This window comes from Enhydra lutris, unplaced genomic scaffold (genome assembly GCF_002288905.1).
Source record: "Enhydra lutris kenyoni isolate GAN:26980312 unplaced genomic scaffold, ASM228890v2 scaffoldscaffold59, whole genome shotgun sequence".
In the NCBI taxonomy this organism is placed as follows: Eukaryota; Metazoa; Chordata; class Mammalia; order Carnivora; family Mustelidae; genus Enhydra; species Enhydra lutris.
This window is the reverse complement of record NW_019154143.1, coordinates 12,438,584-12,453,467: the sequence shown is the minus strand read 5'-3', so window position 1 is coordinate 12,453,467 and position 14,884 is coordinate 12,438,584. Positions and strand designations below refer to the sequence as shown.

The following is a 14,884-nucleotide window of genomic DNA, read 5'->3' as shown; positions in this document are numbered from 1 at the left end:
TAGCTTTGAAAAAAAAAAAAAACTATTAAAACTAGAAAAAAGTAGAAGTGTTATCCCTGTATACCTCATTCCTGTCCTTTCCTTCTGTCACCTTCCACTCCGCTTCCCCAGTGATGTTCTTTCCTACACAGGGGTCCTCCAGATACCCCGGGTGCAGTCACCAAAAGGCTGCAAGTAGGCAAAGAACTTGAAAGACACATGCCCAGGACGTATCTCCAACCCAAAACCAACCAGACAAACACACCGTCGGTGGCTTTTTCCAAACTGCCTTGCACACACGGGCCTTTCCTCTCACCTGCCAGGACCTGTATTTCTGTTTCTGTGTTTGGACAGCCTGAGGGGGAGGGGTGGAACAGAGGCTCATTAATGATTGATTCTCTGGCAGGGCCACCAGGAGGCCTCTGGGCAGGCTGTCAGCCATTTCCTGAGGTGTGGGGACAGGGTAGAGATACCACAGGGCTGGAGCCTCAAGGGGCAAGCCTGGGAGGGGGAAAGGCAGAGCACAACCTGCAGGTGCCCTCAACACTTCTGCCCTCTGTGAAGGGGAAGTCGGCGAGTCTGGAGGCTCTGCCCTAGTGCTGGCCCTCCCCTTCTGCCATTGGCTTTGCTCCCCTTTTGGTGGGTCAAACCATGCACTGTTCCCCTCACAGACACCTCCGCCCCCACGGCAGCCCACTTCACACACACAGCACACGGACTCACTGGCCCTTTCCTGTCCCACGGCTCACCTGTCCATTACCCCGTGGTTCACAGGGCTGTTAGAAAAACTCATGTTGCAAACTTTGGGAAGGGGATTAAAGGAATGGGCTTCTCCAGCAAAATTTCAGAGGAGTTATAATTCTACCCTTCTTGAAAGTATTGGCCGGCCTCTGTTGCCTAACAATAATTAACTTCTGTGCAGAGCTGTGGTTTCCAAAGGGCTTCCATGTTCGTAATTCTCTTCATCCCTGCAGCAAATCTATGAGGCCGGTCTCACCCTCCTCACTCCCCACCTGCACCCACATCCCACTGAATAAGCAAGTGAGCCTCAGAGAAAGGAGATGGTCCTGTTTCCCATAGCCAGGGCGGAAATGCCCACCTTCTACGACTCTTAGCAGAGGGCTGCCAGTTTCTTCCCAGGGAATGCGTTTCAGTCCCAGAATTATTTCCCATGCAGGCAAAGGGGGCATTGGCAGGTAAGCAAGGAGCATTTGGGGGGCAGGGATCTTCCCCCAAGGCTGGCCTCTGGGTGGTCTGCACAGAGGAACTTCCAAGGCTTCATGTCAAAATGGGAGAGAGGGGTCCCAGATTCCCTCCTGTCCTGTCATTAAGAAGTAAGGCCCATGGTCCATGCTGGAGTCCAAGGGGCCAAGGAGCCTGAGCCACAAGGTGATAGGATTCCACCTGTGCACTTAAACAGCCACCTCAGTAGCCAGTGTAAACTCTGAGCTGCTTATAGAAACCCCAAACCACCGTCCTTCCTAATGTTGTCAACTATGAGGGCCAACTCCTCCTGGTATGCCTAGGGCAGCTTGGTTTTAGCACCAAGAATCCCACATCTAGGGCATGCTTTCTGTCTCATCTCAGGCAAACCCAACCACCGGCTCTGCCGATGTCGGCTGAATCCTGGGGGAAAAAAAGATCATGTTTTGAAGGCTCAGCGGGTCAACTTAGAATAAAAAAAAAAAAAAAATTCACAGAATACTCCTGGGACTTAGGCAACTATACCTGACATGTATTTCAGACTCTTTGAATATTAAACCTGAAAGAACATTCATTTCCACAAAGAAACACTCAGATCTGTGGCCAGATCTGTCCAATTTTTAAAGGCAAGCCAGAGCTACTCTTTCTTCTCTAATTTCATATCGGCAATTAATCACATTTTCTTGGAAAAACACTGAGTTCAAAAAAATTGTAACTGGGTTTCAACCACAGGTTTCCAGTTGATCATCTCAGCATGAAAACCTTATGGGCCCCAAATCTAAGAAAAGCTGGAGAAGGAGGTGTCGGTTTTAAAAAATATGTTCTAAATGTCCCATTTATCCAGGAGTCTCTCATTTGTGATGCTAGATTATCTTGAAATATTAAGTAACATCAGAAGAAGGCTTAAGATTTTTATGTGTAACTAAAATGTTCATGGATATGAGTTTTTCAAATACGTATTTTTTATTTAAATAGATATAATATAAATATATTTTAATGTATTTAGCTTAAATATTGAAATATATGTATTTCAAACTCTCATTTTGCAGAGAAGGAGAGTGATGTCAAAGAGACTGAGTTGGAGTCCTGATTAATAATTATTTTCTTGGGTTGGGTATCTGCCTTTGGCCCAGATCATGATTCCTGGGTGCTGGGATCCAGCCCCAAGTCAGGCTCCTTGCTCAGTAGGGAGATGGCTTCTCCCTCTCCCTCTACCTGCCACTCCCCCTGCTTGTGCTCTCTTTCTCTCTCTCTCTCTCTCTGTCAAAAAAATAAATAAAAAGCTTTAAAAATAAATTTCTAAAAATTCCATTTTCCAGACCTTGGTGGTGGGAAAATAGGAAGCAGTAAGTTACCCATGCCCAATTTCTGATTGTAATTAAAAAGTACCACGAGGCCTGGGTTTATCTCCTCAGTAGGGCTTACTATATTCTTACTGTTCGCTAGCTCTAGAACTCTGCTAGGTCTCCTCCTGGCCGTCTGCTATCACCTGTAGTCCAGGGAAGGGGTGCTCTCATGACATGTGAATGGGCTTTTTGCATCTTTCGTTTTCATATTTAAATGATTTTTTTTAATGAGCTCACAAATGAGACAGGAATATTTTGACAAGTGGCTGTTTTTGTCCTTTGAGAATAGTTTGCCAGAAAAGGGAGCGGGGGTGGATTTATTTTGTCGAGTGGGAGAAAAGCAAGAATGGATGCGTGAGTTTCCATGGTGATTGGTACCTATCAGTCCCTTGGCTTGGGAAGAACTTCTGAGGTTTGCAGAACTGTTTGGGTCAGAGCTTGGCGGGCTCACATGGGTACTGCCTCCTTGGTGGAAGCGAGCCTGAGTGGACAGTCAGCCTTCATGTCTACTGCCCCAAAGCTACCCTACAGAAGCAGGGTGGGCACCAGAGTGATCAGCTGGCCCATGGCGGTATCCATCAGACCTGCACTGAGGTCCACTTCCATCCCAACGCCCTTTGATCTTCCCTCTCCAGTGGTCTTACCAGAGAAGTACAGGATCTGGACATTTGAAAACCACAGAGCAATTTTAAATAACAATTTTGGGGAAACTTTTCACACAGTAAGGTCCCTATTGTTTTTGTTTAGGGCCATTGTTACAAATGTGGAAGATCCACTTGGGGACACGCATATTCTCTGCTTGCTCTTTCTTTTCACAAAATGATTAATTTCTATGAAATCAAGAAAGCCTAGAAGAGAGGAAGAAGTGGATTAACCTGAAAGATAAAACCTCTTTTTAAAAAATATTTTATTTATTTATTTGGCAGAGGGAGAGGGAATACAAGCAGGCAGAGTGGGAGAGGGAGAAGCAGGCTCCCCGCTGAGCAGGGAGCCTGACGTGGGGCTCGATCCTAGGATCCCGGGACCATGACATGAGCTAAAGGCAGATACTTAATGACTGAGCCACCCAAGTGCCCCAAAACTTTGTTTTTTCATTAAGAAAAACTGTGTGATTTTACACACACAGGCACACACATATGTACACACATGCACATCCTCCTGAATAAGCCATTCCCTCTGCCCCTTCACTCCCCTCTCACTCTGCTATCTCTGGCCTCTGTATCCCGCAGCAGTCCCTTCAGGCCAAGGAGTTGTGCTCCTGAGCTTGGCCATCTGGTCTGAGACTGGGGAGCATCCAAGCCCTGCCCCACCCCCCCACCCCCCCACCCCTTGCCTCCAGCCTGCAAGGTGCTCCAACATATTTGTTCGCACGTACAATCTTCCCTGGACCCAGCCTCCTGGAAAGAAGAGAAAAATCTATGATCAAAGAGAAGGCAGCTCATTCCTACCCAAGACACCCCATCATCTCCCCACCTAGGACTCCCAGCTCCCAAGGCTGCTGATTCCCCCAGACTAGGCCAGAGGTCAGCTCAGTCCTGTCCCCATCTGACACCCTTCCGTGCTAAAGTGAGATCTAGACCCTTAGTGCCCGCCCTCTGAGCTGTTCTTCCAAGTTCAAAACCCACAAAGGACAAGAATGAGGGCAGGTTGGTGACTGCGTGTGTTTGGGAGGAGGAGAAGCCCTGTTGATGAGGTTATGGGACCATTTTCGTTAATCTAATAATGTGAGTTTGTGGCTCTTGTCTGGGTGAGATGGACGCAATGTGTTCTGGGGCTATTCAGGGTTCTGCCTTGGAAGAAGTCCACACCAGTGGTGAGAAGGTGGGACCTTCCTGCCTTCCTGTCTCTAGCCCTATTTGCAGGCTTCTACCTTAAGAAACAGGCTTAAAAACAAAAGTTTCCTCCTATAGAAGAAAAGACTGCTTCCCCAGGGTTGGGGGGGTGTGAGAGAAGGGATGCAAGGTGTCACAGAGAAACTGTGTCTCTCACTCTGGTAGTCAGTGACCCCAGGAGGACCCAGAAACCCTCATCCTCAGGCTCTGAGGCCTCCATCTCCCACTCCTCCAATATATCCAGGCCTGATGAGGTAGGCTCAGCTGCCTCCCTCTCCTCTCTCCGCTGGAAACAGAAGCTCCAGCGAATGTTTCTAACTCCTGAGTCCACTCAGCCATGTCCCCCTTGCAAAATCCTCCCCTTCCCGCACCCCCCTGCACCCAGCCAGCCAATCCGCGGCCTGCGAGTCTCTCCAGACCCATCTCTCAGGGCCCTGGCGGGATAAAACCGGTAGGCGATGCCGGGTGGATGGGAACAAACTTCAGAACGAGGAAAGACGCAGGGCCCAGGGCACCCTCACGGGCTGACCCGGGCAGTGAGGGCCTGCGGCGGCCGGCTGGCCAGGTATGCTGCCCAGGGTTTGGCTGAAAGGTGACTGGGGGACAGCGGTGATTCGAGAAGGGAGAGGGGCTCAGGGAGCCTGGCAGCGTTTCCCCCTCCTAAGTTAAACTGGATAAGGCTGGGGCAACAGAGGAAGAGGGCCCCGGGCTGGAGTTTGGGGCTCCCTCAGAGGACCCCCAATCCCGGATCCTCCCGGCAAACGTGTGTTAGCCAGGCCGAGGTGGGCCACCCTTCACCTAAAAATCCTCTGACTCCAGCCACGTGATGAGAGCCTGAGGGATAGGGCCCAGGGAGAAGGCATAAGACAGGGACATCGAATCTCATGCCCCTTCCCCTGGGTCTGTGCAGGGCAGTGGCGTGGCGGCGGGCGCGGCGGGGACCTGCGTGAGGAAGCCCTGAGCCCTCGGCGGGCTGCGAGCGACTCCCCGGCGATGCCTCACAACTCCATCAGATCCGGTAAGGACGCGGCGCTGCCGGGACCCCAGAGCCCCCGCGTCGCCGTGCGTCCTTGCGTGCGCTCGGGTCGGTGGGGCTGGGGAGCTTACGCTCCGCGCTCGTGGGACCCACCTGCGCCGGGACGCAGTCGGGGGCGCCGCTGGCCTAGCCCTCCGCTGCGGCCGTCTCGCCGTTCTCAGGCCCGGAGGTCCCCCTCTCGGCCCGGCGAGCCGCCCTCCCCAGGCCTTGGTTTCTGCGGTCCACACGGAGCGGTGAGGAGCTCTCCGTGCGGGTCAGAGGGGTGTTCCTCGCGCCGCACCCCCGTCTTGCATGTCCCATGGGGGAGAACATCCTGCGTCTCTCAGGCCCTGGGCCGCCCCCGACCTCTAAGCCCTCGAGCGCGGGTGCGCGCAGCTCTTGATCCTGGCTGCCCTGGTGGGAGGTGAGCCCCGCGCACCCCTCAAGCGGGCGGGAAAGAAGCCCGTGGTCCGGGGCCTGGGGGACCTCTGAGTGCCCTCAGCTGCTCTCGGACTCCTCCTTGCCGTGCTTGGGGCAGGCGGAGAGAGGCGCGCGGGGCGTTCGGCCTGCGAGCACCGGGCTGCCCGCGGAGCCGAAACCCCCTCCCCAGCGGTGACCCGGCCCCGAGCCTCCCAAAGCGCTCGGGGTCCCTCCCTGGCCGTGGCGCCTGCTCTTCCCCGCCTCCTGGCCCAGGCCGGGTTTGTTGGGGGCGGGGAGGGGGGTGGGGAGGTGTTACGGAGACAGAGCCCCAGGGTCTGGGCCGGCGGGCGCGGTGGGCGCGGTGGGCACGGTGGGCGCGGTGGGCACGGCCGCCCCGGCGTGCAGCAAGTGTGGACAGCGGGCAAAGACACGGCCCAGCCCCATGTGATGGATGGAGCCGGGCGGGCCGCGGAGAAAGCGATTTATGGGGCCAGGGCGCAATGCTATCGATTTGGGCCGGCGAAGTGAGAGGAAATCAATATTTCAGATGAATTCTCGGCGAATATGAAGTCCCGCTCGGCAAACGGGACATTTGTTATAATAAGCAGGGTCGCATCGGGCACGGCGCGCGGCTGAGATCTCTATTTAGCCGAGAGCGCCACGAGTCCGAGCTTCGCCGCGCAGCCTCGGGTCCAGGGGCCGAGGCTCCACAACGAGGGGTGCGGGGAACCCCGCGAGGCTCCGGAAGGTTGCTCATTCTGGCTTGCTCTAAGGTGGGAGATGGGAGTCAGCGGTACTCTGCCTCGCCACCTCCGTGCCCCTAGAACAACGTGGCCCGAGCCGTCCCGGCCGCCTCTGCGGGCGCGGTGCCGCTTTCGGCGCGCGGAGTAGAGACCTCTCGGCCCTTCCCGGGAGCCGCGGGGTCGGAGAGCCAGGGAATCGAGCGGACCTCCCTGGCTCCCCTTACCCGCCGCACTCCGGCGCCGCGCACGCTCCTTGACCACTTTCTGAGGCCGGGACCAGGTTTTCGCCCCTCGGTCATTAGCCAAACGGGGGTACAATACCGGACGTCGTCCCTGCCTCGGGATCGGAACGGTCTCCGAGGACGAGCTTAGTGCCCCTGGTTCCGGCCAATTCCTCTGGGTTCCCGATTCCATCTCCCCCAGCCCGCAGCCCGACCTTCCCCTGACCTTTCAGGCGATGGTAGGATTGGGTGTCCTGGGACCTCGAATTTACCGTGCTGCACCAGACCCCTTTCCCTCTGTTCTGCTAGAAATAAGACGAGGTCACGATCTCTTGGGTTGGCTTGATTTTGTTTTCGCTACCTATTTTCATTCTAGAAGCACTCAGAATAAATGGGGATAAAAGAAGAAAGGGGGAGGGGGGAAGACACCATTTATTTTTACTTTATTTTTAATCAGCAACTGGCCCAGAAGATGAGAGGTCATTCCCCACTGGCTCAGATGCAAATTGTCCTTGGGTTTGGGGAGAGAGCCGTCCACTCCCTGCAGGGCCAGGACAGAGGTATTTTTCCGTTTAAGGAAGGCAGAGGGTCTACTTCTAAACCTTCCCCTACAACAAATAAAGAAATAAAACTTCAAGGAGGGAAAATGAGCCTTTCTTCTTTCGTTTAATTTAATGCTAATAAAACAGAAGAAAACTGTAAAACACAGCTCAAACATTTCAAGGCTATCCCATTTCTTTTCTAAATTCTCTTAACGAAAACTTGAGCCAGAGACCTCCCTCTATCTAATCAGTTTTCTTAACACCGTTGCCTATATTTAAAGATAAACTCATAAACTGACTCCCGTTTTTATAAGCCCATTTCTATCAGGTTTTAGCCGCTTCCCTCTTTTCCCCAGGCACTTCCATTGTTGAGTTGTCTTTTGCCAGGAGAGCTTCCATGTAAGTTTCCTCTGGAGCAGAATCCCGGGGTACGCAGGCTAGGCGGTCACGGGGCTTTTCGTGGGACCGAGGCCGCCGAGCGCAGCCACCGTTTCCAAAAACCCAAGAAGCCCGAGAAAAGTTTCCTGCGCGGCCCTGCCCACCCGACCAGCCAAAGCAGCTCACCCTAGTCTGGTTCACTCTCACTGTCCTTTGATCTTGCTTTGAAGAAAGGTCTTATACATATATTTTTCCCTACAAGCTTTATTCTGAAGGGCTGCGGAGAGCACACGGGGAATTATTTTGATTGTGCTGGTCAGCAATGGGCTGAACATTCTGTAAAATCTGCTGGGAATTTTGTAGCATCGGGGAACAAAGATCCTTTAAAGCACAAGTCCACTTTTTTTAATGTTTAAAGATAAATGCCACATAAATATTAAAATGAAAATAATTCTGTATCAGCAAGGGAGAGAGTTTAGTAAAAGCAAGCAGGTTGTCATTAAAAGTTATGTGCCAGAACTTGCCGGCAACCCTCTTCCCCAGCTACTGAAAATAGATTATTCAAGGGGTCAAATGAGACTTAAGATCCAGAAGGAACATGCCTCTAACTTCCTAAATCTGAGATGCAAAGCCCTGTTCCCTCCTCTTGGTCTATGAAAGGAGGAAAGGGGACCAAATGCATTTGGGAGAGATCTATTTTCTTCCCAGTTTTCTTGCCTGGGTTGAAAACAAGGTCTCCGGATGGGAAACAGTCTCAAGGAACATAAAGAGGTATCGGGGCTCCTCAATTCATCTTTGTTTCAAAAGGGTCCATCCTCCCACCCTCCTCAATGCAAGTTAATTAGGAGATAATTTAGCTACCTTGTGAATTAGTTTTAAGATAAGTATCTTTTCAAGCTTTGTCACTTTAATTGCCCCCACTGATTGATAAGAAGTAATTATTTCTAATTGACACTTTTTTGATGTCCACTGGAAGCATTTATTTGGGACTTTCTTGGGGTGAAGGAAAGTTAATTAATTTCATCAGTCTCTACCCAAAAAGACTCTGCCTAATTTTGCTCAAGAGGACAAAGGAAATGGAGAAAAAACAAAACAAAAAATCAGTCTCATGAAATTTTAATTATTGCGATATTTTTATTGAAAGGAGATCATCTGCTAATACAATAATATGTCAAAACTTTCTATTTATGGCTTCAAATCTCTAATTTAAGGGGGTACCTGTTTATTGGGTATATATTTTCGATGGATCTACTCACAACCCCTTCATATGCTGACTTCATTTTGGAGGTTACTACGATTTGTAATTAATTTTTGTGAAAAGTAAAATCGATAGAACTCCATATGCTCAGAATAAATGGCATCATTTTCATAAGAGCTAATTGTAAGAAAGACTTACTAATCATCATCCCTGTTCTGTAATTATTGATAGAGTTGGGTATGAAGGTGAAACTTTACTTCGGTGACATGCCTTTTCATACTTAAACCTCGGAGTAAACAGTTTAATCATTCACACCCTCCAGAATATGTTACTGTGAAAGAGAAAGAAGGGACAGAATAAAGAGCAAAAGAAAGACCCTGAAAGGAGGCAATGGGGGAGGGGGAGGGGAGAGAGAGAGGGAGAAGGTGGCTGGAGAGAATCAAAATGAAAGAACTTATCGTAGAAGCAAAGGTAGCCAGGTGCACAGGACCTTTGTCATTCAATATATTAAAATGGGAATTCTACTTCAAAACACATCCTTTTGAACACAGATCTCTACCACAGCCCTAAGCAACCCCTAAACACCACAGGCAACTTCCCCACTTTTCTATGCATGACAAGCGGCAGGATTTTCAGGATCCAGGTGGTCTGGCTCTTGGGTGTCTAGATATCAAGGTCTTGATTTGGTGGTGTCCCTAAAAAGGAAGCAAGAAAATACGCATTGTGCTCTGGGGACTTGTAAAGAGATTTGAGTGCTGTTTATTTTTATTATTAAAGCCCCTGGGATCTTCATTCCTAGCTATACACCCACAATCTTTCCACAGATGGACTTGCAACTCACTGACAGGAAAACGTTTGCACACAAACCCAGAGTGGAGACACATACTTGCACACACTCATGCACGCCTGAAATGAGAGAAGCACGATCAGACAAGATGCGCTCCTGCCAGGTTAATTTCAGCCAGTGCCTTTCTCATTTATGTATAAAATCTTGTCTGCTTTTAATGATGTTTCTCCCGGATTACGTGGAGCTGCAAGAATGAGGAAACATTCTAAATGAAAAAAGAAATTTAAGACGTACAAACAGCAGATAATATCACATACCAATCTCACTATTAGTGAAACTGAAAAAATATATAAATAATGCAAAAAAAATCAGCAAGGGAGAGTTTAGTAATGGAAAATTCCCCTGCAATTAAATGAAACAGTAATTTAGTAGAGATATGCCTGAATGAATTAGCATTTATTAATTGGTTCTCATAAAAAACAATTTGTGTGTGTGTTTCGGGGAGGGGATATTTAAAGTATTTATTTTTCATAGGAAAAGTGCCTCAAATATTCCTATCAAATTATGGAGTGATCATATTGTGTTTTGTGAAAAATCCCAGTTTTCTCACCGGTGAATTTCACCTGCCCATAAAGAATGCGGGTTGAGGGAGAGGAGTCCTTTTAAATCAGAATGAAGCTGGTCCCCTCTTCTCTTGGGACATTTCCAAGTATGAAACCAATGGGAAACCCATTGGCAGGGTCTGTTATGCTCAGAAACATCCAAGCCTGGTACTGAGCAGACTCCCAGGTGACCTGTCTCCTCTGGGGCACAACCAACTGAGGCAGAGAAGCCTGCTTTGTGGCTCTGCCCGCCCCCCCCCCCCCCCCCCCCCCCACAGCCAGCCCGCTCTAGCATCCTCGCCAGCTCAGGCAGGAACTGCAGTTTGTAATCTCAGCGAGGAGCTTGCTAGGGTTGACTGGTGCATGGATGTGTTTACTTTCTCTCACCACAGTTGGTCTGTCTTCAGTTCTAAGCATTTTAAAGCTGCTCTATTTATCAGTCCAAGAGGGGCCGAGCTCTCAGTTGCGCTCAGAAAGCTTTGAGCTCTGGGGTTCTGAGGACACAAGGAGCCAAAAGATAAAAGAAACAATTTCGTTTAAGGAAAAAAAAAAAAAAAAGATGGTTTTAAAAGGAGAGGACAGGAGAATGCACCCCTATCCAATTGGCTTTTGTTTTAGTTGAAACTTGGGGACCGGCTGAATCACTGGCCCCCACAAGCCCCCGCTCCCTTTGGAGATAGGACACGGGGATATAAAACATCATATAAAAAGAGGAGAATGCACCCCCATACTCAGAGTTCTTTGGGGGAGTGATTCTTTTCTGGGTTCAGAATGGAACACTTTATAGTCCGAGTTCTTCTGGAGAAAGAGCTAGAAGACATTCTTCCTAGGAAGTATGTGCAGGGACTGCACCTGCTTCTTTGGGGGAAGGAAGAGAGAAGAGCCATCCAGGGGTCTCTTGGTTCCTGAAAGCTCTACTATCCGAGGCCAATCCCAGTTCATTCAGTCAGTGATCAGTGACTCCATGATGGAGTCTCTGGGTAGGGTGGATGGGCAGAGGCATCCACTCTTCCTCATTTACCTGTGGTCAGCGCACTTGTAAGTGGACCTTTGAGGGTCATAACTATTTCCTTAAATCCAGAGTTAAGGTTGACAATCCTGTTCGGGTTTTTTGAAAGCCCCTCTAGGTCTCTCCCTCGGCCAGGTGGGGACACGGTGAGCAAATGTCTCTTCCATGGGTCATGGGCCAGAAAAATCTTCCCAGAAAGTTTTCTATTTTAAACCCACAATTCATGTCACTGAGTCTAGGCTTTGTCCTGACTGGGGCTCCTTCCCCAGGAATGGGGCTGGGCAGAAACCAGCATCTCCTTCCTTGAGGCGTGTCCGTGTCGAAGGTCAAGGGCAGGGAGGTTCCGGAGGTCCCCCAGGGAGGGGTGGGTTCTGTTTCTGTGCTCATTCCTCAGGCTCCCTCCCTAGTCCCGAATGCCAAACAAGATGCCAAGTCTTGCTAAGGCTTGGCACAGCCAGCCCCACGCTACACTGGCTTTCCCGATGCCACTTTTAGAGTTAAGAAAGAGCTCAGCACACCTTGGCACTTAGTGAGCCCTCAGTAAATGAAAGCTGGCTTAGTATCTAGGCGGGCTCTTCTTGGGATGGTTTTCCTTGGGAGACGGCACATCAGCTTCTAATTTAATTCCCAGGACTCTAACCAGACAGCTACTGTTTCTGACATTTTTGCAGAAGAGAAGGCAATGGATGCTAAGAGAGGCTGATGTGACTCCAACCCCTCTTTCTTCCACCCCCCCCCTTTCCCAAAGTCCAGCTCATGCAAACTCCCTGTACCACTGGATGGTTCACGCCTGCAACTCTTGCTGGGAATTCGGGCCAGAACCCTCGATGAGAGAGGGTGTGAGGGCCTCTAGGGACAGCAGTCGTGACAGCAACAGGCAGGGCCTTCTGTCTGTCAGCTTGTTCTCCTCATCAGGGTCCCTAACACTCCCACTCCTTAGAATAGACCCCTTTTCAGTGCAGTCCTTGGTCTTCCCGTCTGCATGATGGGAGAAGTAGCACCCATGACAATGTCCCTCCTGGAGGTCACTGTGAGGAAGAAAGAGGTGATCAGCCACTGGGAAAGGCAGAGTTAGGGTACTTTCTTTTAATGCATGCCCCCAAGGCTGCCATGTTTCCACCTGCATCATAAAAGGGGGACAGCTATTCTCCGGTACCTTGATTTGTCATAAGCCAGCAAGGAACTCAGTCCCTTGGCAGCTCCAAACTGCCCTTGGCCTACCTACGTGCGTCCAGTTCAGAGACTAATGAGTTAGTGGGGATGATGGAAGTTTCCGAGTTACTGGGAAGACCCATCCACGACGTCAGGGGCCATCGCCGGTACCCAGTCTCATTTCCCTGAGTTTAGGCTCATTCCTTCTGCTGCTTCCGCAGAGTCCCTCTCACTCAGGGCTTCAAAACCAAATCATCTCCTCCTTCAGAGACACCTCCATGGTCCAACTTGTAACATTAGCTGGTAATGTTTGCTCTCTTTGCTGTGAGAGCAGCTGGCTGCATTTCTCGGATGAAAACCCTTCTGTAGTTTAAGCGGAGAGACTGGGTGAGATAGAGAGAGGAAAAAAAACCCTAAATATTTTATATATTTCTTTTTCTCTCACTTCTTTTAACTGTGGTCTTTCTTCTCCTGTCTTTAGCCACAATGCTCATCAGTTTTTCTTTTGCACTTGTTCTCCTAAGTGGCCTTGGAGTGACCTGAGTAGTTAGTGCTAATTAGTCCCCTGGGACATATTGTCACTGTCAGACCAGCACAGCAGAGAGGTCGGGGAGCTGGTTGGGTGACGCATCTAAGAAACAGCTTAATCTGCTGTCATCGTGTGAACTGCATGTTTGCACACCCAGGGTCCTCTGTGTGCGTTGCATTTTTTATCCCTCAGCCTCTCTAGGAGGACAGCAGAACTATTATTCCTAGAATAAACTCCGGGGCCAGGAGGTGTCAGGAGGCGAGGGATTTTGCAGCCCCTGGGAAGCCAGGGCCATGGGAGCCTCCCCACCCCCACAGGCAGCAGGAGGGGCTTTGCCTTGGAGGCTCTGCCTGTACTGACCTTGCTGTTTTCTCCCTGTGTGACCTAGGGCAAGTCAGTTGTCTCTCTGGGCTTGAATTTCCTCGTGTATGTGTGTGTGTGTGTGTGTGTGTGTGTGTGTGTGTAGAATACGAAAATGTTGCAGGGCTTCTAGAAAGTACTGGAAGTACGACCAGCATCGCCGCCTGGCACATAGCTGCTACTCAAGAGTTTGGGTTTTTTCGTTTCTTGTTTGTTTGTTTGTTTTGTCCTGCTCCATCCACTGGTCACAGGGAGGAGAGTCTCCAAAAATTCTCTAGGGCAGATGCCCTAGAGAAAATTACATTGTCTCAGCATTTCCTGTGAAACTCTGCAGGAGTAACTTACAACCCAGCATCCAAACTTTGTCCCAGTTAAAATTTAGGCGTACTGCCTAGGAGTGTTGGATTAAGTGAAAGCACTCTTGGGAAGGGCTGGCTTGGACCCCCGTGGCCACTATCAGCTGCTATGGCAGCACACTCTGCAAAGTGAGTCCTTATTTCATTTTACCAGAAAACCCAGTCATAGGGGAGACACTAGAATGGGCTATCCATGGGCTTTATGTTGGAATCCAGAACATTCTAGGGCTTTGGTAAAATGTAGTGTCTTAGAGGAGAGGTGTGTGGAAGTGGGTGTAGAGCTCTGCTGGGCATGTAGTAAGACACGTCTTGGTACTTGTTCTTAATTGACACAAAACCATATGGTTATGTTTTTAAAAATTCACTAATCTCTCTCTCCCTCTCCCTCCCTCCACCCTGCCCCTTCTTACATTTTCCTACTTTGCATAATAATAATCCAGCTTTGTCTTGGCCAAAAACCCTGGGTGACATTTAGAATTAGCTGAGCCCCAAATCACTGACCCCAGCTCTGTTTCGGTCTTCTACCTCAACCCTGAGATCGTTTTGTCAAAATGGTCCTTGGACATCTGGCTGTGACTCAGGAGGTGGGAAGTGGGGGCGAGGAATGAGGACGGGAGGGAGAGTGTTAGGACAGGCAAGAGAGGTACTGGAGTCAAGACAGGACCCTGAGAGTCAGCTGTTTACTTCAATGTAACAAGCCTTCATGGTGGGCCACTCACCATGTGCAGGGCGCCATGCCAGCGAGGTGGCACTTGCTGACCCGGTGACAAGGGTGAGCAGCACCTTCTCAGGGCCACTGGAGTCTTGTGATTCCCTGTCAAGGGGACAGACCCCTTGATGAGGAGGGGAAATAATCAGACCAAACAATTCAGTGGCGAGTCAAGGACTGAAAACTAACAACCTGGGTAGTGGGAACACCAAAGGTCATTCATTTATCTCCATCAGTCACCCTGGCCCAACCGTGTCATTGCTGACAACATGTAAAGCTCATCTGGACTTCGTGAGTCTAGTTGGTCCTTGGAGCACTTGTTCTAGAGAGACAGCATTGGAGCCTGTGTGGGTTCAGCCGGCTCCATGGGGGTCTACACCAGGGACCCCGGAGTGGGATGACTGGCCGGCTCATGGCAAGATGTTGCCAATCTGTAGGTACAAATGCCATGGAGATCTGCCCACATCTGCTAAATCAAACCCTAGCCAGACACCTCTGATGCA

The 14,884-nt window shown here is 50.1% G+C and overlaps 1 protein-coding gene across 1 annotated transcript in view; it reads left to right on the top strand.

The window, feature by feature from the left end:
• The first annotated feature begins 5,297 nt into the window (after nt 1-5,297).
• Nucleotides 5,298-14,884, top strand: part of LOC111158488 (paired box 8) — a 56,144-nt gene continuing 46,557 nt past the window's right edge. Inside the window, exon 1 of the mRNA XM_022520537.1 lies at nt 5,298-5,378. Within this exon, the coding sequence (XP_022376245.1) occupies nt 5,354-5,378 (25 nt within the window). The 5' untranslated portion in view covers nt 5,298-5,353. The remainder of the gene's footprint in view (nt 5,379-14,884) is intronic.